The 23,909-nt window shown below is 33.5% G+C and overlaps 1 protein-coding gene and 1 non-coding gene across 8 annotated transcripts in view; both read right to left on the bottom strand.

The window, feature by feature from the left end:
• Positions 1–23,909, bottom strand: part of CFAP91 (cilia and flagella associated protein 91) — a 72,446-nt gene that overhangs the window by 34,757 nt on the left and 13,780 nt on the right. For all 7 annotated transcript variants that reach the window (XR_004950386.1, XM_036219004.1, XM_036219007.1 and 4 more), the window contains exons 6-11: positions 21,398–21,579; positions 14,216–14,393; positions 10,943–11,100; positions 8,663–8,845; positions 7,449–7,591; positions 2,133–2,249 (exon numbers count right to left, since the gene is read on the bottom strand). Coding sequence is in view for 6 of the 7 variants with exons in the window: in XM_036219004.1 (XP_036074897.1) it covers positions 2,133–2,249; positions 7,449–7,591; positions 8,663–8,845; positions 10,943–11,100; positions 14,216–14,393; positions 21,398–21,579 (961 nt within the window). In the remaining variant the exon portion in view is untranslated. The remainder of the gene's footprint in view (positions 1–2,132; positions 2,250–7,448; positions 7,592–8,662; positions 8,846–10,942; positions 11,101–14,215; positions 14,394–21,397; positions 21,580–23,909) is intronic.
• Positions 5,422–5,540, bottom strand: LOC118602455. Its single transcript, XR_004950719.1, has one exon. It is a non-coding gene; the product is annotated as a 5S ribosomal RNA (ribosomal RNA).

Consider the following 23,909-nt stretch of genomic DNA (forward strand, 5'->3'; position numbering starts at 1 on the left):
CCATATTACCTAAAGCATTATACAGATTTAATACAATCCCCATCAAAATCCCGTCGGCATTTTTGAAAGAACAAAAAGTTATCAGATGTGTATGGAAGCACAAAGGCCCTGAATTGCCAAAGCCATCCTGAGAAAAAAAAAGAACAAGGCTGGAGGAATCACTCTGCCTGACTTCAAATTAAACTACAAAGCGACAGTAATCAAAAAGGCATGGTATTGGCAGCAAAACAGACACACAGACCAGTGGAACAGAATCGAGAGTCCGGAAGTAAACCCATATTTATATGGGCAAATAATTTTTGACAAAAAGATATGTGAAAAACATACAGTGGAGAAAAGAAAGCCTCCTCAATAAATAGTGCTGGAAAAACTGGAAAGCCACCTGCAAAAGAATAAAACTAGACTGTTGTCTATCACCACACACCAAAATTAGCTCAAAATGGATTAAGGACCTAAATATAAGACCTGAAACAATGAAATGCATGGAAGAAAACAAGAACGAAACTCAGGGACCTTGGACTTAAAGAGGATTTTATGAACTTGACATCAAAAGCAAGGGAAGTAAAAGCTAAAATAAATAAATAGGATGACATCAAACTAAAAAGCGTCTTCTCATCAAAAGTAATTGTCAACAAGGTAAAAATACAGCCATCCAAATGGAAAAATATATTTGCAAGCAATGCCTCTGATAAGAGCCTAATATCTAAAATATACAAAGAACTCATACAACTCAATAACAACAAAAAAGCAAATGATCCAATCAATCTGGACAGAGAACTTGAACAGACATTTCTCCCTAGAGGACAGGCAAATGGCCAACAAATATATGAAAAGATTCTCAACATTGCTAGCTATTAGAGAAATGCAAATCAAAACCCCAATGAGATACCATCTCACACCTGTTAGAATAGCTATAATCAACAGGTCAAGTAATAACAAATGTTGGAGAGGATGTGGAGAAAAAGGAACTCTCATACACTGCTGGTGGGACTGCAAATTGGTACAGCCACCGTGGAAAACAGTATAGAGGTTCCTCAAAAAACTAAGAATTGATCTACCATATGATCCAGCAATCCCTCTACTGGGCATTTACCCCAAAGACTTGAAAACCCATATACAAAAAGATACTTGCACACCAATGTTCATAGCGGCATTATTCACAGTGGCCAGGACATAGAAGCAACCAAAGTGACCTACAATAGATGATTGGCTAAAGAAGCTGTGGTACATATATACAATGGAATATTACTCAGCCATAAGAAGAGACGAAATACTGCCATTTGCGACAACACTGATGGACCTCGAGATAATCATGCTAAGTGAAAAAAGCAAGACAGAAAAAGTTGAAAATCACATGATATCACTTATATGTGGGATATAAACCTAAAAGCAAAAAATGAACAGGACAAGCAGAGACTCATGGACATGGACTATAGATTAGTGGTTACCAGAGAGTAGGGGATGGGGGAGGAGGGGAGAAGCAGACAGGATAAAGGGGGTCAAATATAAGGGAGAAGGGGGATGGTGAAGTGGGTAAAGGGAATCAAATATATGGTAGCTGAAGGAAACAGGACTTTGGGTGATAAACACACAATAGAATATACAGATGTCAAATTATAATGTATCCCAAAAATTATATAATTGTATTAACCAATGCTACCCCAATAAACTTATTTCTTAAAAAAGGCTTTTCATGATCATATTAAAAATATACATATATTTTTTCCCTAAAATCTATGGAGCAGATATGTTATAGGAGAACAGGTGTTTTCTGCTTAAATAAAATACATTCAAATAAAAAAAAAAAAAACAAGAAAGAACAGAGTCTGCAAATCCAGTTAAGGCATATCTGGATGTAAAATAAAGCAACGGCAAAATCAACAGCATTAATGCATGTGAAAGACAATGTGTTAATCAAAGGCAATGGTCAACACAAAGTCTAGAACATGGGTTGCTGTCCAGAAGCACATCCTGGCCAGTCAGTGGGAGCGGTTCAGTCCTTCCACAGGGCTGATAAGTCAGATTTGGAGAAATTAACATTTTAAGTTAGGTTTGTTTTTAAGCCAAACTATCCTAAGAATAAAAGGACAGCAGTGCTCAATTTAGCATTTCAAAAAAAGTTTCAGACTTACATTGGAAGTCATTTCCAAGGTTGGAGTTGGAAGCCGAGGTTGAGGTACTGGCTTTTTTTGGAGAAAGAGCAGAGGTTTCTTTGGTTCGAGAACCTTATTCTTCTTATCCAACAGTGCCTGAAATAACATCAACTCCTGTCATTTCTCACCTTTGTATTTTCTTCCATTACCAGATCTACACCAGAGATTTCTGTTTATCAATCAGAAATAAACTTGGTGGTGGTACTAGGACAGTTTGATAGTCCAAACCAGAGTGCCTGTATCTCTCAAGGGATGCTATGATGTTCCTAAGGATAAGTTAACCACCAAATAAACATTCACATATTCTAGGTGTATTCATTTTAATACAAGATTTTGGGGATTTATTTATTTATTTATTTTGAGCTCTAAGCCAAAAGTAAAATTAATAACAATATGTAAATTTGGAATCACATGAAATTATTGTGGTTGTCACAGAGCCTCTGAGTTTCTTCAAAATAAAGCTGAAAGCAAATATATAACAGCTCTATGATAACCATAACTCATGAATCAATAGAGAGCAACAATCTAAAAGTAAGAATTCTAAACCTGGACATCTCATGAGTAAAATGCCCTGAGCAATATCACATGAAACTATTTTAAAAACAATATTCTTTAATAAATTATGTTGGTAAGGATGTTGGAAAATGGGTACTCTCACACATTGCAGAAATTAGTATATCATTTCTGCAAGAAGGTTTAGCAATATCCATCAAAATAATAAATGTGTGTATGTTACAGGCCAGCATTTCCATGTCTAGGAATTTAATTCTAGATATGTTCACACATGTATCAAATTAACTGCAAACATGTTTGTTCATTGCAGCATTGTTTTTAATACTAAAAAGCTCGGAACAATATAAATATCCATCAAAAGGGGACTGGTTAAATATATTATGAAACATTTATACAGTGATACATCATGCAAAAAATAATTAAAAAGCTTTTCTGATAACACTGGTATGGAATGATCTCCAAAATATATTATGTAAAATGGGCACAGGTAGAACAACATGTATTATCTACTAATATTTATGTAAAAAAGAATTTTAAAAGATATTTATATGTATTTATAAATATTTATTTAAATATATTTATAAATATACACTCATGCATACATATTTACACATACACATATATTTGCTTATATTAAATATCTCTGGAAGGATAGATGTGAAAACTAAAAACACATTGCCCACAAAGAAGGATATGCACAGCTGGGAGGCAGGAATAAAAGGGAAACATTTCGTCTAACACTCTTGTATAACTTATGAATTTTGAACTATGTGGGTATATTCTTCAGTAGATAAATAAATTATAAATACAAGGAAAAAGAAAGAAAAATGCAAACTTTCAAGAAAAATCATTAGATTTTCACAATGAAAAGAACAATGTTAAGTCAAGAATCCAATACAAAGTTTAATAAAACCATAAATATTTGAGAATTTCTTCAATATGTCTCACAGCTGCCATCAAAGGGAAAGTTTGGGGCAGGAGGGAAGTATGAATGAATATGAGAATATTAGGGAAATGCTCTCATGAAACTATAAGAGCATTTCCCTAATAATCAGTTCAATTCAAACTACCACTTTGAACTGATAGACTCCATATAATGGCATCTCGTCCCAAAACCAAGAAGAGAGATAAAAACAAGGACAATAAAAGAATGTGAATCCTCTGATACCATTAGCTACAACAAGCATTATATACAGCCCAGCTCCTAGCCAGATTAATATAAACTCCACACTATGGTCTATTTACCTTAGTTCCTATTACCTGATAATAGATGTCAAGCTATCAACAAAAATATTAAAAGGCATTCCAAAAGGCAAGAAAAACAGAGTCTGAAGAGAAAATCAATCATCAGAGTCAGATTCAGATATGATGGAATTATTTAAAATTATTAGACAGAAATTTAAAATAATTATAATTAATATGTTAAGGGCATTAATGGAAAAGGTAGACAACGTGCAAGAATGATGAATAATGTAAACAAAGAAATATAAGCATCAAAAGGAAAGTCTAGAAATCAAAACAGTAACAGAAATAAAGAATGCCTTCAATGGGCTCATCAGTAGATTCAACACGCCCAAGGAAAGAATCTAGAAACCTCAGGACAGGTTACTAAAACTTCTCAAACTAAAATGCAAAGAAGAATAAAAACAAAAACAAAAACAAAAACAAAAAAACAGAAAAACAGAAACAGAACAAAACCTCCAAGAACAATGAGAGACTATCAAAAGGTGGAACATATTTTACTGAAATACCAGAGAAGACAGAATGTGGAAGAAATATTTGAAGTACTAATGGCTGAAACTTTCCAAAATTAATCGCAAACACCAAACTGCAGATCCAGAAAGCGTAGAGAAAATCAAAGATACACACCTAAAAAAAATGTAAAAACATATGTCAGGCACATAATATTTAAATTGAAGAAAACCAAAGAAAAAAAGAAAATTTTGAAAGAAGTCAGAGGAAAAACACATCTTTCTTATCTAGTTAGGAGCAAAGATAAGAATTACAGCAACATTCTAGTGAGAAACCATGTGTGCAAGCAGAGAATGGACTGAAACTTTTGAAGTGTTAAAAGGAAAAAACCCCACCAACTAAAATTCTATACCTAGTAAAATCATTATTCAAAAGTGAAAAGACCAAAATTAAAAACTTTTGTGTTTCAAAAGATACTATTCAAGAAAGTAAAAAAAACATCTAACAGAGTGGAAGAAAAATTTGCAAACCATTTATCTGATAAAGGTCTAGTCTCCAGAATATATACAGAAGTCTTATAACTCAATAATAGACATTAAAAATAATGTCTATATTAAATAATAAAAAGACAACCTAATTTAAAATAAGCAAAGGATCTGAATAGGCATTTCTCCAAAAAAAGATATACAAATGACCAACAGGTACATAAAAAGATGCTAAAACTTATTAATCGTTAGACAAATGCAAATCAAAACCATAGTGATATACTACCTCACACACACCAGGATGGCAATAATAAAAAAGATAGATGACAACAAATGATGGCAAAGATGTGGAGAAATTAGAACCCTCATACAGGGTTCTAGTGGGAATGTAAAATAATGTAGCCACTTTTGAAATAATCTGGCAGATCTTCAAAAGTAAAACATAGCGTTACCATGTAATCTAGCAATTTCACTCCTACATATGAACTCAAGAGAACTGAAAAATACATGTTCACACAAAAGCATGTATATGAATATGCACAGCAACATTATTATTTTTAAAAAATTTTTCCTTTTTATGCCTACAGCACCTGGTATTCCTAGGTGGTCTCCCACCCAAGTACTAACCAGGCCTGACCCTGCTTAGCTTCCAAGATCAGATGAGATCAGGCACGTTCAGGGTGGCATGGCTGTAGACAGCAGCATTATTTATAACAGACAAAAAGTAGGAACAACTCAAATTTCCATCCACTGATAAATAAACAAAATGTGGTAGATCCATGCGACAGAATATTATGCATCCATAAAAAATAATGAAGTACTAGACATGCTAGAATATGGATGAACTCTGAAAACATCAAGCTAAGTGAAAGAAGGAAGACAGAAAAGGCCATATATTGTATGATTCCATTTATGTATAATGTCCAAAATAGGCAAATTCATAAAAAGAATGTAGATTAGTGCTTTCCACAGGCTAGGGGGAAAAGAATAATTTGGAGTGACTTCTAAGGGGTATGAGGTTTCTTTTGAAGATGATGAGAATGCTCTAGAATTAGATAGTAGTGATCGTTGAACAATCTTGTGAGTATACTAAAAGCAACTAAATTGTATACTTAAAAAAAGAGTGAATTTTATAGTATGTAAATTATATATAAAAAAAAAAAAAGTAAAGGGGAAATAAAGACTTCCTGAGACAAACAAAAACGAGTTCACTGCCAGAAGAACTGCCCAATAATATATAGTAAAAACAAGTTCTTTAGGCAGGAAAAAAATCACATAATTCAGAAACTTGGATCTATTATATAAAGAAAGAAAGAGTGGTAGAGAAAGAATAAATGAGGTAAAATAAAATATTTTTCTTATTTTTAATTGATCTAAAAGATAACTGTTAAAGCAATAATAGTACAAATGCACTGGGTGATTATAGCATATGGATCAGTAAGATGAATGACAGCAATATCACAGGGATGGTACGTTACAAAAATGTTATAAGGTTCCCATGCCACATATGAAGTTATAATATTATTTGAAGAAGGACCTAGATTATGTAAATGTAAAATCATATGCTAGTTCACAAAGTAAGCCTCACTATATTTTAAAGAATAGTATCATACAGACTAGGATCCCTGACCACAGAACAATTGATTTAGAAGCTAATTAGAAAATAAGTTAAAATTACTGCATATTTGTAAATTTAAAAACACAGTTAAACACTCACAGGTTTAAAAACCATAATGGATATTTTCAAAAATTAGATATTAACAGTAATGATAAATATCATATATCCAAGTTAATAGAATGTATCAAAATCAGTGTTTTGAAGAAAAGTTAGCTTTAAGCACTTATTTTTCAGTATTAAGAAAATTAATGAGCTATATATCTACTTTAAGTTAGGAAAAGAGCTACAAAACAAACCCTCCAAAAATAAAAGGCAAGATATAATAAATATGAATGAGAATTAATGCAACTGAAAATATATGTATAATAGAGAAAATCAACAAAGTCAAAAGTCCATTGTTTGGAAAAATAAAACCAAGAAAACAAATGAGCAGCCAGCAAAAGTGATTAAAGAATTAAAGCACACATAAATATTATGAATGAAAAGAGCATGCATGATTATAGATAAAACAATTGCTAAAAAATCATCATACTGTCAACAACATCTGCCAAAACATTTGAAAAGTTAGGTAAAGTGGAACTTGTAAAGACAATATGATTTACCAAAACAATATAGACAGTTCTATAAGTTGTAAGGAATTGAAGGAGTGGTTGGTCAAAATTTTTCCCATGAAGAAAACTGAATCAGTGTCAGATAATTTTATGTAAATATTCTACCAGGCTGAAAAAAATAGATCATCTCAAACTTATCTCAACTTTCTCTAAAGTGGAAAAGAAGAAATACTCCTCATTTCAGGAGACATACATAACTCTGATACCAATGCCATATATAATGAAAATGGAAAAAGAAAAGAAGGCCATTTCATTCATGAATATAGAATCTAAATTCTGAACAACACATTAGTTACTCAAATCCAATGATGTAGTGAAAATCAGATAATACACATTGACCACTAAAAGCATCTTATCTTCCAGGTAAGGATAATACCTTATGAACCTCTGCCAACTCATGTTCCATCCTTGCTGCTCTCTTTAGAAAACCAGCTTTGGTGGTAATGACTTTTGGTTTTGGAGGTCTGATTCGAGGTTGTGTCACAAAATCTGGGAGACATGATTCAAGTTCGACTAATCCTATGGGAAGGAAGTACATGTTTTTAGTATCTGGTGCTTAAATTTAGCATTTTTAAAGCATATTGTTAATTTCAGTAGCTGTTTGCCAAGTACTCTCATTTAGAATTATTGATAAGGAGTATCTCATATAATTAAATTGTTCCCAAAGTGTAAAGCAGATTTCTATATAATTAACTCATGTTCTCAGTGACTTATGACTATAAAATGAGAAATCATTCTAAAATGAAAATGCTGCCTTACAAAAAATGAATTCCACAGTAAGAATCAACAGAAAATTAATGATCACATGATACATGGCACCACAATTCTAAAGTGAACATACACCAATTTATCATATTTTGGTCTGGAGATGGTCGACCAGAGCTATATGGTCAGTAGCGTGACCATCAACTCATGATTGTGGCCATGTGATGTTTCAGCTTATCAACTGAAAATGAAATAATTTAAATAAGCCTCTCTTAAACTTACAACGAGTAAAGCCTTCTCCATGAATTTGTCCCCTGGTCCACTAGTTTTCTGGCATTCTTCTTAAAGAAGTGATTTCATTATATAGTTCTCATTTGCTTCATAAACCTGGTGTAAAAGCTTTTTCTACTTCATTTTTGCATAACTTTGGTTATTAGTGACATTAAACATGTTTAAATGTTTAGTAGATAATTGACTTTACTCCTTGATAAATTGTTGTAAAGTGTATTCATTTATTTATTTGGGTCTTAGTAGTCTTTATTAGTTTGTATCAACTCATATAAATACTATTAATGAGTTAATTGCTATTTCTTGCAAATATTTTTATTTGTTGTTTAGCTTATTTAATTATTCTCCTAGGAGAGAATAATTCCCTTTTTTTCACCATTGTTGAATTATGTAGTATGGTGTATTTTGTTATTAATTGAGAATTCTCAATACATAATCCTAATCACATAAAAGATATAAAGTACTATTCATATCAAGGCATAGGAAGACTCTGCCTTTATATACATCTTCCTCCCCAGGATATATATGTTATATATTTAATTCACAACTCTTAGATAACCCTCTTATTCTGGACTTGTAATGATATAAATTTCTTACCTTCATAAGTGTTGAGATAGTAGTTTTTTACTACAAAGTCCTCTGAGTTGTTATCTGGGAAACGACCAAGGCGAGATAGAGGTCCATAGACCTGTGATGCATAATCAGAATAATCCTTGATAATGTTTCTTCTCTCCAACTTCCCTTCTACATTCTTTCTCTTTCCCACAAGTTTTCTAATTGCTAAAATAAAACATACCTCCATGACTATCTCCAAAATATTGTTCTGAATGATCCAAATGCAGAATAGTGAACCAGTTCCAGTTTTATACCCAGGGAAGCAACTAAACTGAATAAATTTCATCATGACCACTCACTGCAGTCAGAATGTCACACAAAAAATAGAGGTCTGTCATCTGTATGACCCAGATGGTCATGAGACAGGCAGGAGTGACATAAGCTGAATCGGCTCGTGTCCTCAATTTGCACTCATCAAAAATCTTCGATAAAAGCATTCCAAGCTCTGGGCCAGGAATAGATATTCAATAAAAATTTGTTAAATAAATGAAAGAAACTCAAAGTAACTGAAAAAATACATGTTCACTGGAGACTAAGGGAATTATTCTCTACTAGGAGAATAATTAAAAAGACCACAGGTTTGTCAATAATCTCTGTTTATTCTGGATAATACAAGAATAAGTTAGAATATGTCAAGTTTTGAAAATAAAACAAATGTTGACAATATCTAAATGCATACCTAGCATACAGTTAAAAGTTATTTTCTCACATCGAGAAAAAGTTTAAAGTCTACCATGGAAAACAGTATGAAGGTTCATCAAAAAACTAAGAATAAAATTACCACATGACCCAGCTATCCCTCCTCTAGATATTTACCCAAAAACTTGAAAACATTTATCCTCAAAGATATATGCACCCCAGTGTTCATAGCAGCACTATGAACAGTGGCCAAGACATGGAAACTACCAAAGTGCCCTTTGATAGATGATTGGATAAAGAAGATGTGATACATATATACAGTGGAATATTACTCAGCCATAAGAAAGATGAAATACTGCCATTTGCAACAACATGTGTGAATCTTGAGATAATCAGGCTAAGCAAAATAAGTCAGAAAAAGTTGAGAACCATGTGATTTCATATGACAAACATAACATGACAAACAGAGATTCATAGACATGGTCAGTGGATTAGTGATTATCAGATGGAAGTAGGGGTGATGTAGGTAAGGGTAAAAAAAAAAGAAAAAGTTAAAAGTAATATAAAATAATATTAAATGTTAGCTGTACTTGAACAATTTTAAAAAAGAAAAAGAAATGCATATTCCCCTTTTAACAATCTTATTAGATGTTAATTGATCATCTAAATATGATTATTTAGGAAGCACGTCTGTGATGTAAAGCATCATATCAAGCCTGTTTACAAAGGCTGAAATTGGAAACAATAGGAGAATTTCCACAATCAAAAGACTATTAACCTAAAGCAAAATTATCAAATTATGATACAGCCATACAATGTAATAATATACAGGCACTAAAAGTTATAATTTTTAAAGAATTGCTAATGACATGATAAAGTTGCAGATACAAAAAAAAGTTAAGTTCAGTAATAATTTTTAAGGAATTAATTGTATTTTTGTAACTGTTTTACTTTTACTAAAAAATGACAATTTTGAATGATTTTTAAACATGATTATATTGCTATTATTATGTTTATAAATTTCTAATTTACATATATAATTCAAACATTACAATTTTATAAGTATATCAATCATATTAAAAGCTACCCAACAAACTATAAAGTGACATCATAATAAGTTAAACCTTTTTAACTTAAATTTTAATTAAAATTTTTTATTTTCTCACTCTTAATATTCAACTGACTCCTCTTTTAATGTATAAAGTACAGGTATACTTGTAGTACATAAACCGGTACACAGTATATCTGTGCAATTAAAATTTCATTGTAGGAGGGCAAATAGGAAAAAAGATATCTGAATGTCTCTTTCAGGGAGCAATAATAAAAAAAAAAATTGAGAAACAGAACTATCCAGGGGCTCAGTCCATGAAAATTAGAACAAAGACCTACACACACACACACCCATAATGTCAATAACTTGACTAGCTGTTAGAATATCATCACTTGATTTTCTTAGTGTGAAATTTTCTACCTCTCTTACTTTTAAAAAACAACTCACCTCCTGTCCCTTATCTCTTTAATAACAATAGGATATATATATATCATAGTTAAATGAGGTTTGATCGAAGATCTAAGGCAAAGCAAATTTTTCCATTTTCTTCATTGTTCATACCACACCATTACCTGAAACATAAGCACGTTGAATTTGTGCCAATTTTGCCTCCTTTGCTTCCTGCAGTTTAAACCATTGGGCATTCAAGTGCCTCATGTTCACTTCGTTTTGATTCTCATCACGTTTCTTCAGCAGTTCTTTTAGAACTTCCAGGCGGATCTCCTGTAGTCTTCAAGTAAATTACAAAATAAATTACCATAAGTATATGGTATCTCAAACAGGGTTCTCTACTAGAGAGAAGGGGAACACTTGCCATAAATAGGATCTTCTTTTTAGGTTGTTATCATTTTCATGTACTTTAAAAAGACCACTCTGGTAAAAGTGTGACAAATGGGGGTCCAAGGGTAGCAATTCAACAGTGAGTTTCTGTATAATAGGAATATGTATAGGTGTAGTTCTGATGGATGAAGAAGAGCATGCCAGGTAGAGAGGGCAAAATAAGGGTTCTCTATGCAGATGGGCCTAAATAAACAAGATGTTTATGCACAGTCCAGGTTAACTGGTTGCTGGAGGGCTAAGTAATAGGAGGAGTGAAGAGAAAAATGAGGTGTGGCATGCTATCTTAAGTAGTAAATATGTAAATGCCAGGGTCTGGGACATATAGGTACCTAGTCAACCCTTGTTTCTCTTCCCCTTACCTTTACCTTGTTTTCTCAGGATTATCTTGCTCATGTGTATACAACTATGTACAAATTTAAAAATCTTTACCTCCAGCCCAGATATTTTAAACCAGAACTTTTGTCCACTTGAATCTCCAGGTATCTACTGAAAACCTCAAAAACCCCACTCATTTTGTTTCCCCAGAAATCTATGTGTTCTCTGACATCTTCTTCCCTCCTCTAATGATTCTTCCTCTAAAACACTTCTTGCATCTGTTCCCTAGCTTACGTTTTTATCATATCTCTCCTAATTTGAACTAGAGTCGCTAGCTAGTCTAGTCTCTCCTCCTTCCAATCTTTGTTCCACAGAGCTGTCAAGATTTTCATTCCTAAAAGAGATTTGAACATTTTACTCCTACTTCAGAATTCATACAGTAATTTATACAATCATTTATTTGCCAAATATTTATTAAGTGCTCACTATATGCCAGGCTGGGAACAAACAATAATGAACAAGATAAAATGCCTTCTCTCAAAAGGCACTGTTCTAGTGGAATAGGCATATAAACCAACATTTACAACACAAGAAGATAAATACCAGACCAGATGAAAAGACTTCTGTGGGAAAAGAAACAACAGAGCACCTACATCTAGCACTATTCTCAGTTGGTCAGGGAAAAGGAAGGGGATGGTGGAGAAAGCTTCCTTACAGCAGCCATTAACTCAGCAGTCCTGAGGATAAACAAGAATTGAGAATGACGAGGAAGAAGTGAGGCCTCAGCAGAGGGAGAGGAATGTTCAACTCAAAAGGACTGGAGACAAGCTAACACATCATACTATAGGAACTTCTCAAAGTGAATATAAATGGAGCGAATATTCAAAGGCAGGTGTTCAATTCTCTGCTTCATCACTTATATGAATTTCATCAGTCATAAAATGGACATAATAATAGTATCCATCCCACCAGGCTGTTGTAAGCATTAAATGAGTTAACATATATGACGTATTAGAACATCGGATAATCTGAAGGGCTTGGTATGACACAGATTGCTGCACCCAACCCCTGATTCAGCAGGTGCGGGACAGGGCCAGAGAATTTACATTTCTAACAAGTTCTCAGATAATGCTGATGCTGGTGGCCTTTGGACCACACTTCAAGAATTATTGACTTGGAACTTAGTCCCAGCACGTAGTAAGTACTCTATAAATGTTACATGTCGTATGAAATCATCATCATTGTCATTGCTGATCCTATCACCTACTTGATTGTTTCCTACCCTTTAACACCAAGCTCAGAGGCTACCTACTCAGTAGTTTTCCCAAATCTCCACCCACCTCAAACCGAACTGATTGTTCTCTCCTGGATCCCCCTAGCACTTTGTGTGCAGACAGCACATTGCCTGATAGACTCTGCTTAAGAATCGTTGGTCTGGAGGTCTTTTGCCCCATCCCTGCCCACCCTCCCCTCCGCCACCGCAGTAGACCATAAGGAGCTGTGTCAGGGCACAGCAGTTTTCTATTCTCTGTTTCTCCACTTCACAGCACAGAGCCTGGCACACAGCCAGCACTCAAAAACATGTTTATTAAAATCATCCCCAGTGTCACAAAAATACTCACTTTCTAAGGCAATGTCTTCATTCTTGTCAGATACATTTTTAATATTTTCAATATCATTCTAATAAGAATATACATCTTCAAATTGCAATGGATTTAAATTTCTGCAGACAGGATTGGATATCTGATATTCACTTTACTCTAAACACTATTTTCTATTAAATTGCAAGCTTTTTACCAAAACACCACACAGTCCTGATTCAGGATTAATCAGAAGGTATTACAAAAAAGTAAATATATTTGGAATTGAGAACCAAACCAAGTTCCTGACTCTCTTGGTCCCTATCTTTCTTGTACGCTAGCGCACTGCCAGGGGCTTTGGCATCATTGCTACAAACAAAAAGTGCCTCAGCACAGCCTGGAATAAGGACAACCTTGATAGGTCCTTTCCATTCTTGCTAGGGAGTTGTCATTTTTCAGTTCTCATCATTTCTACATATTCTAGGGATGATCTCATTACTAAAAATACATCAGTTAAAATTATTGAAAACTCAGCTAGAAGTACCTAAGCATATGGTTATTTATGTGCTGTGAGCTCACGTCTTAATTAAAGAATTCCACAATTTGTCTTTTAAATACATAGTGCCCCATTAGCTGTAGCTAGAACCCAAGGTGTCCTGACTGTGAATCTAGTACCAGGAGGAATAAGAGACAAGATCAGCGAGGAGGATGTTTAATAGATATGAAGAGGAGCAAGACCTAGGGACAGTAGCACTGGGAATGAACAGAAAGGGACAGGTTGAAAGACATTTGCGAAAAATCAGTGGAATTCTGTGATACTCTCGAGCAGATAATAAAGAGAAAAGAGAAGAATCAGAAGTGCCTTGAAGAATTGCTCAGGTCTGGTTTCGTGCTGGACTTCACACAAAAGAGGCCATTATACATTTTTACATTACTGAAGAGAAAATTATAGTTAGTTTTTCTTGAAAGAACCAGAAACTCAATTTCCTATCTCTACAGGTTGAGGAATACTTTTACACCTATACATTTGAAAAAGTGCTTTACAGATAAAAAAGTATTAATATTACTTCCATCACCGAAGAGCAGATATCTGGGTGATCAAGAACCTACTTTTCAATCTCCTGCTCTCTGAAGGCCCACTCCTTCCTCTCCATCGCATCCATCATCTTCCTCCTGTTCTCAAACTGCGAGGTGTCACCCAGAGAGGGAAGAGTGGCTTCCCAAGCACGCTTCTCCCGGGCACGTTCTATCATCTCTACCTCTGCTTGTCCTGCCGGGAGACCTCGACCTGGAGGATGAAGCAAAATACTTTAGAAACACGTAGACAAACTCATGTACCTACCAGTATTTTATTCCCTCCCTTTCAGTTCCTGACCCCTTTAAATTAAAGGTTATGACAGGATGAAATGATTTTAGGAAACAACCTACAGATTTTCCTTACAGCTGTGCCCTGCACTGCTTCTTGTTAGTAATTTAGCCAGAAGACATTTTAGTTGTATGTAAGATGCTAGGAAGTGTTTGAATATTATGAGACTACTGAATAATCATACCTTAAAATGTTCTGTATTAGACAAATCTATATTTTGAAATACAAAGAAATATCAAAGTAACTTGCAGAAGGTTACAATTTATGTTTCTCCATAAATGCCTTGTCCATGTTTTCATTAAGTGATTTCCTAGGTATTCTATTCAATGCTATTAAAAATGATTTTTTAAATTGTATTTCGAATTAGATATTGCTTATGTATAGGAAAGCTACTGATTTTGTATGCTGATTTCATAATTAAATTCAAGTTCTTAGTTCTGATAATTTATTTCATTTGATTTTCTAAATGAGCACTGTCTGCAAATATAGTATTGTTTCTTCTTTCTAGTCCTCATACCTCATTTTTTTTTTTTTTATCTTACCACACTCACTCAGTATTTCTCAACCAGGGTGCTATTATTGCCAAACTGGACAGACAATTATTTGTTCTGCAGGCAGCCCCATGCAGGACAGGATGTTCAGTATCCATGCCAGGCCACCCCCTAAACCCATGTCTTAATGCCAGGAGCGCGTCCTAATCATTATCACATACAAAAATGCCACCAATGTTTCCAAATGTCCCTGGCGGAGAAGGGTCAAAGCCTAGCTTAGTAAGCCCTGGGCTTGGATCTTCTCTACATTACTAAATAATAGTGTTGATAAAGGGATCATTGTCTTTTTCTTTACTTTAAAAAGTTCTAAAGTTTCATCTTTAGTATTATGTTTATTGAGGTTACTAAAATTTCCTTCTGATTCCAGTTTATTTAGAGTGTATATCTTGAATGAATGTTGAATGTTATCACTTTTTTTTTTTTTTTTGCATCTATCAAAGCATTTTTTCTATATTTTCTGTTTAAATGGTTAAGTTACATTGGTCGGTTTTCTGGTATTGTATTATAAATTGGAATTTATGTGATTAACCCACATGCTTATGATAAGTTATCCTTTTTAAATACTTCAAGATTTGATCGTTGATATTTTACTTGGAATTTTTGCATTTTCTTCATATGTGAGATGGCTCTGTAATTTTCCTTTCAATTATTATCCTTATTCAGTTTTCAAATCAAGGCTATACTAGTTTCATAAAATAAATAAATTAACTTTTATTCTTTCTTTCTTTTTGCTGGAAGAATTTACACAAAACTAAGCTTATTTATTCCTTAAAGGAGTGGTAAACTTTCCTGTAAACTGCTTAGGTCTGGTGCTTTTAAAAGGATTTATTTTTGTTTTACCAAGTCACTTTCTACAGTTATTCTTCTATTCATGTTTGCTAATTCTTCTTGAAACCAACTTGGTAATTTATATTTTCTTTTAAAATTGTATAATCTATCTGTTTTAAAAGGTAGGGCAAAAATATGCATAGTGTTCTCTTATAATTCTCAGATAACATATTCTGAAGTTAAGTCCCTCTTCTAGTCCTAATACTTTTTGTTTGCATGTTCTGTCTTTTGTCTCAATGTTTCCTATAGAGATCTGGCTATTTTATTAATCTTTATCAAAAAAATTATTTTTGGTCCTAATAATTGTTTTTTCTTTTGTCTTTTAAAAGATCTATAGCATTAATTTCTGATTTAAATGTTATTATTCACTTAACTTGTGAAGATAAGTTAAAAATAGAAAAGCACTTGGAATAGTTCTTGGCATAGAGTAAGCTCTTAATACTTTTTTTCTTAGTGCTTACAGTGTCAACCTTTTTCACTGTCATTATTTTTCACTTATTTACATACAATTTTTATTAATGTATAGCATACGTGCAGAAAGGTACATAGATGAACATCCCACAGAAGCAGCACTCAGATCAAGGAAATGATATTACTAGAACCATAGAATGCTCATCATAATCCCTCCCAGTCTCTTCCACCATCCTGATTCCTAATATATTTAGGGTTGATAGGTTCTGAGCTTTATGTAAGTGGAATCAAAGTATAGGTACGCTTTTGTGTTTTACTTCTTTTGCTTAGTGTCATATATGTGAGATTCACCCATGTGGTTACATGTAGTTGTACTTTCATTATCATTGCTATATAATATTCCAATGTGTTAATATACTATATTTTAGTCATCCATTCTGTGGTTGATGGACATTTGGGTTAGTTTTAGTTTGCAATTACAATGAATAGTGTTGCTATGAACATTTTTGCACTTGTCTTTTGGTGACTATATTGATGCATTTTTTTAGTAGAACCAAGTACTCACTTCTCTTCAGTATATAGCTAGGAATGAAATTCCTGGGTCATAGATATGAGTGAGTTCAGCTTTAGAAGATACTACCAACCAGGTTTCAAAAAATAGCTGTAACATATACATGCGGTATATGAAATTTTCTTTGTTTCAAATCCTTATCACCACTTGGTAACATCAATCTTTTTAATACCAGCTTTCCTGGTATGCGCATAGTAGTATCACACCAAAGTTTTCATTAGCAGCTCCCTGATGTAACTACGCAAGTTGAACACTGTTTCGTGTTAATTGGCCATTTGAAAATCCTTTTTGAGTGCCTGCTCACAGCATTTGCTTATTTTTCTATTGCGTTGTCTTTTCCTTATTGATTTTTAGGATTTCTTTATGTGTTCTAGCTGTGTCTTCCATTTCATATAGGCATTGAAAATCTCTTCTCCCAATCTGTGGCTTGCCTCTTCACTATCTTAATGTGTTTTTTGGGAAATAGAGGTTCTTAATTTTAATGTGATCTAATTTCTCATTTTTCTCTTTATAGTTAGCATTTTTTTGTCCTATTTAATAAAATTTTTGCCTGCCCAAGTTCGCAAAAATATTTTCTTATGATTCCCTCTAAAAGTTTTATTGTTTCACCTTTCACATTTAACCTCTAGGATTGATTTTGTTTTGTGGTGCGAAGTAGGAATCAAGAGTCACTTTTTTCAAGATTATTATCTAATTGACTCAGCACTATGTATTGAAAGGATCATTTTTTTTTCAACTGCACTGCTGTGCCATCATAGTCTTGTCAGATAATATTTATGTGAGTTAGTTTCTGCACTTTATTGTGTAACAATAATCTATTTGTCTATCTTTAAGAATATACCACTCTCTTTACTGTAAATCTTTATATCTGGTAGTGTATGTGATTCTGTTTCTTCATATTTGCCTTGGCTACTTTTAACACTTTCACATTTCCATATTAATTTTAGATCATGTTATCAATTCTCTCTCTCACACACACACACATACACACCTGTTGTTTTTTTTTTTTAAATGGAACTACATTGAGGTAGGAATCAGATCAAAGTTCATTCTTTGCACATGGATATCTAATTGTTTCGTCACCATTTATTGAAAAGACCTCCTTCTCCTCACTAGATTATAATGGCATCTTTCTGATGAATCAAATGAATATAAATGTAAGGAAATTAAATATAAGGAGTAAGGAATCTCCCAGGTCAAAGATGCCCAGAACCATTATTATTTCCTTGTAATGCTACAACCAAGTATTTCCACGTTAAATTTCCTAACACAGAGTTAGATCTACAGCAGGTCTGGCCATGACCTACCATATACAAACTCTTTTATACGAGGCACTTTAATCATCGTCAGATCACCTCTGCTTTTGATAGTTTAATCTAAAAGAAGGGCATTAAAATCCACATGAATAGGGATTTGTCCATTTCTCCTTGTGATTCAATCAATTTTTGCATTACACGTTTTGAGTCTATGTAGGGTACACACAGGTTCATCACAGATACATCTTCTAGTGGATTACTCCTTTTATTACTATTCCTTCATTCCTTCCTTTTATCATTTTCTGATTAATTTTGGTCTAATATTAATTAGCAAGCTGTTTTTGCTAGGTTTTTATTAATCCAACCCAAGCGTGTTTTTTAATAGGCAAGTTTAAGTCAATTTTACATATTTAGATTACTAAAATATATGAACACTTTTCTGACATCTTACTATGTATTTTCTATTTCATGTTTTTTTCGTTGCTCCCCACTCTTTTCTGCTCTGTTATTTCCTTTTTTCCTATCAATTGTGAAATAATAAATTTCTCCTTTTTCAAAGGTTACCTTTGAATTTTTTAACTTAGAAATTTCCACTCACAATTTTCTAATAAAGTCAAAAGCTAATTAAATCCAATGATTTCAATTAGTTCTTTTTTATAGCTCCCATTCTTGTTTTTATCGTTGCTATTTCCCCCATTATCTCTTTGGGGATATAAAAGTACTTCCTAAGTCCTTTTCAGATCGCTCCGTTTGCTTTGTTTGCTCAAGAGTTTATTCTTCCATTTTCAAAAAATTTTCCCAGTGTCTGTGTTCCTTAGATGCTTTGTGACCTCATTCTTTAGAGCTCTGCCCTTCATCACAATGTGAGGAGCCCTAGGGACTATGCACACCTGGATTTACTCCTACCCTTAGAGACTCTGAAATTCCTTCCGTAAATGTCCTCAAACCCACTTTCCAAATTGACAGGGGCTTCTTCTCAGGATTCAGACTCCGGAAGGCAGACTATATGCTGCCGTCTGTTCACCCATAAGCCCAAGGGGTGGCCAAGTGGCAGCTGTTTGCAGGGATTTGTAAACAGAGATTGGAAATGCAAAGTGGGATAATCATATGCATGCATGATAGGCCCCCTCATGATACGGAATAGATATTAGCTCTATTTATAATTTTTAAACATCTATACAAATAGTAAGTGGGCCTCCACTTGAACTCCTACCTATGACCTCACAAATGAGAGAGTAGGCCTGACTCACAGAGGCTTTTCATAACACTTCAACCTAAGCAGTGCCAGGGGCAGGGCTCCAGATTAGACTTTTTGCCCTAGTAAAACATTTCTGAGCTCTGCCTAGGCCTTTTGCTTTAGCAGACCTGGCTCTTGTCTTACCGTAATTCAATGTACACCCACGTCACACCAAGAGATAAAGCCCAAGGACCCAGGCAGGAAGGAGCACCTGACTCAGGGCAGGCTTGGACTTTGGTCCCACCTGTGGGCAGGAGAAAGATTACTGCCTTCTCCAGTTCAGGCAGGTAACTTGCATTTGGCTCCCCACCATTCAAAGTGCCTCATCAGCTCAGCTTCCCAGTTATCTCTTTTAGGAAGACATCTTCACTTCTAGACTGTGGAAATTTTCTTCCTTGTTTTTAAGTGCAACTATGTGTTTATTCATTTTTACAGTATATTTTTTTCTATGTTCAGTGCAGAAAGGAAAGCTTTCAGCATATTTTTAATCTGTCATCTAGACCTGAAAATAGAGCCTCTACTTTAAAGCACAGGTGTCAAGAATGCTTGCTCTGGATTCATAAAGAGAGCCAGGAAACATGAATCAAAACTAGAGCTCAGATGCAAACATCTTCATTGCCTGTGATGCAGACTTGATCAAAGCAATCCAGTACAATGGGGAAAGAAAGGAATCTCATTTTAACAAAAATCATTACACTGTACCATCTCTGTGACCCTGGTGGAGTCGTCCTCTCTGGTTCTCAGTTTCCTAGCTACAATCAGGTGAGTCTGAAAGCTAATGTCTAATAATTTCTAAAAGTCTCTTCATCTATTAATTTTTATAGTTTCACATAATATAGGCTTAGGCCAGACTTTATTACACAATAAGAGTGAACTTCTGAGCCTGAGAGATATTAGCATTTTGGAGATAATATCAAAAGATATCATCTAAATCATCTAATAAGGCATATAAGAGAGCTTTTAAAATTCTAAATTATTTTGGCAAAGTAAGATAATATATATATATATGTTGAAATGCATATTCAGTAATACACTCAAAAGAGGCTTATGGGTAAATAAGGAGTGAAAAGGAGTTCATTCACTGAGAGAAAGAGGAAGGAGGTGAGTAGTCAGCAAAGCAACCATGAAATTAAACTGACTAACTTATTTCACTTAGCATAATACTCTCAAGGGCCATCTGTGTTGTTACAAATGGAAATATTTCCTTTTTTATGCCTGAGTAGTATTCCATTATATATATGTATATATATGTGTGTGCATGTGTGTACACACACATATATTGTACCTTCTTTATCCGATCATCCATCAATGGACACTTTGTTTTTATGTCTTGACTACTATAAATAATCTTTCAAGGAACACAGGAGTACATGTATCTTTATGAATAAGTGTTTTAATATTTGGGGGGTAAAACCCAGAAGAGGAATTTCTGGATCATATGGTATTTCTAGTCTTCATTTTTTGAGGAACCTCCAAATTATTTTCCATAGTGGCTGCATTAATTTATATTCCCACCAATAGTGTACATGGGTTCCTTTTTCATGTGTGGAATATAAAACAAAAAGTAACAAACAAACAAAACAAACTCATAGAGACAGTCAACAGAATGGTGGTTACCAGGGGGGAAAGGGGGAGGGGGAGGGCAAAGTGGGTAAAAGGGGTTGAATACATGGTAATGGGAGGAAACTAGACTTCCATAATTAGACACAGTTGTTGAATTATAATCTTGTATATCTGAAAATTATATAATGTTATTAGCCAAAGTTACTTCAATTAATTTAATTAAAAATTAAAGAGTATTGATAGGGAAAAGATTAAGCCAAAATATAACTTCAGCTTCAGGGATAAAGTACAACAATTCTCCTTACAGTGAAAAGAGTATATCTCTCTTTGAACAAAAGTATCAGAAAAGTATAAGTCTATGAAGTAGCTTTACTGAACAAGATTCTTTAAATAGCAAAATTTTAAACCGTAGTTGTCTCTATGTGCTCTTAATTTCTAGGAACTCAATAGCGGCATGGTTATCAGGACTGCCATCTACAAATATTTATTCAAGAGAATTACCAACTCACCCCAAGTCAGAGTAGCCAGGGTCAAAAGCTCAGGAATTGAATCTTGATATACTACATATTCAGGAGAATATGGATCTGTTTGAACATCAGCATCACGATAATCGGTCTGAGTGCCCACAGTGTACTTTGAAAGCATAGGTGGGTACTTAGTGGAAGCAGGAAGAAAAGTAAATGGCTCCATCCTAAAAGGGAAATTATTTTTAAAATTAAAACCTGATACAATCATTTAAAATATTATGTAATCAAGAAGAAATAAATTCTTGAGCTTCACTAAGAACTTCCCCCTCTAAATATTGACAGGCACAAATTTATAAATCTAGTGTAACCAGGACTATGCCCAATAATCTTGAGAGAATTGCCTTGTTATTCTCACTTCTGCCTAAAAACCTAGATGCACTCACAAAAATGCCTACTAATCTGTGCATCATTGGATAGGGCTGTAGAACAAAGCTATAAAGGGTAGATTCTAGGATGTCATACGGTTACTTCTGAACCTATTTGGAATTGCTACTCCCCTGGTTTCCTCCTTCTCTTCTTTTAGTTACACACTCAATTTTAGCTGTTTCAGAAACACAAATACTGGAGCAGAAAAAAGAAAATAAAACCTCATCTCTTGCACAGAAAGTAATTCCAGATAATTTAAATTATTTAATGCAAAAATGAAACTATAAAAGCATCAGTAGGGAGCATAAGTAAATTCATCTTTGAGTGAAAATCCTTTAAAGCATGGCTCAAAAGCCAGGAACTGTAAAAGGAAATGACCAAAAGAATTAAGTTTAAGTTGAAACTTCCATACCTCGAAATATTAGAAACAAATCTAAAATGGTAATAGTAAACTTGAAAATAGGTTTTGCAACATATATGATAAAAAATTAAAGTCTTTCTATATAAAAAGCCTTTGTAAAGCAATAAGACAGTTAAATACCCACAGAAAAAAATGGGTAAAGAACGATTCGCAAAACAAAAAGTAAAACTTCTAACAAACATGAAATGATAATAAGAACACAACTAGTAATCAAAGAAAAGCAAATCAAAATAGCAGGATGTTATTCTATTATATCATATAGGCAAAGATTTAAAAGATTGAAAGTATATAGCATTGATGAAGTTGTAAAGAAATAAGCATCCTCATAAATGGTTAATGGAAATACAAATAGGTACAACCCAACTAACAAGAAACTGATCAATATATATCAAAACCTTAAAATATTCCTTGGCTTAGGCAAATTCCTAGGAACCTATTCCAGGAAATAACTGAACAAGTGTACAAAGAATATATGCAAACATGTTCATTAAGTCTCATTTATAAGAGTAAAATATTATAAACTTAATAATCACCATCAATAGAAAAATTGTTTACAATAATATGACATACTGATAATAGAATTTATGCAGCTGTTAAAAGTAACAGTGTAACCTATATTTATGAGCACATATAAATGTCCATGATTTCATGTAAGGTAGGAAAAAAGGGAAACTATAAAGCAGTATATATAACAGAAGTATATTTTTATGTTTTTAAAAACTGCGCTTTTGTGTATACAAAAATGCTTAGATGGTATACAATAAAATAATAACAGCAATTATTTCTGGATAGTAAGATTACAGAGAGAATTTTTTCATGTTTATAGTTTTCTAAATTTTCTAACTTTTTTTAACCTGAATTTGTCCTTAAAATGAGGAAGAAAAATATATATATAGCTACTTCCATTTAAAAGAAAACATTTTTTTCTAGTTGGTAAAAGAATTGTTTAAATTACATAAACAATAAACGACTGAATATAATGGCAAAAAAAAGAGAGAGATTTCCATTTTCAAAAATAGTCAAAGGCAATGGGAGGTGCTTATTTGTGAGCACAGCATATACAATTTAGCTCTAAGAAAAATGCACCTCAAACCAGCTAGAACCTGTTTGGAAACTACTTTAAGTCATTTTTAATGCTGAATTCTAATGGGTATTGAAAAAATTTTGCAACAGTTGCTACGAAGTTCCAACATGTAGACAAACATAGTATTTAGAGTTTCTTATGATTTCAGCAGAAATTATTCTACTATAAAAGTTCTACTTGAGGAAATCACTTCAAATCAGCTTTACCTCATTCCAGCTCATATCAATATTATTATAACATTATATAACATTATAACATTATTATAGCTTGAATCAAGAAAATAAATTCTTGTTTTTTCAAATTAAATAATTATGCATTTGAACCATCAGATCAAATGTGCTAAGATTGTGATAACGTCTAATGAATCCTCTGACTAGGCTTTCTTATGAAAGGATCCTTCCAGCTGGGTTGGAAGAGAAGCTGGAAAGTAGGAATGCTAAGTACATGGAATTCCTATGGTGTAAAGTAATACAGTTTCTTTCCTAATTTATTATTTTTCTCTAACCTATTCTTTTTTTCTCCATTTCAGTTGGTTTAAGGAAGAGTAAACTGTGAATAAGAAAGAACAATGAATTGATCTTTTTCCCACCTCTCCCTGATCAGGACTCCAAACCAGAAAGGCC

This window comes from Rousettus aegyptiacus, unplaced genomic scaffold, assembly GCF_014176215.1.
Source record: "Rousettus aegyptiacus isolate mRouAeg1 unplaced genomic scaffold, mRouAeg1.p scaffold_m13_p_4, whole genome shotgun sequence".
NCBI classification, from domain to species: domain Eukaryota; kingdom Metazoa; phylum Chordata; class Mammalia; order Chiroptera; family Pteropodidae; genus Rousettus; species Rousettus aegyptiacus.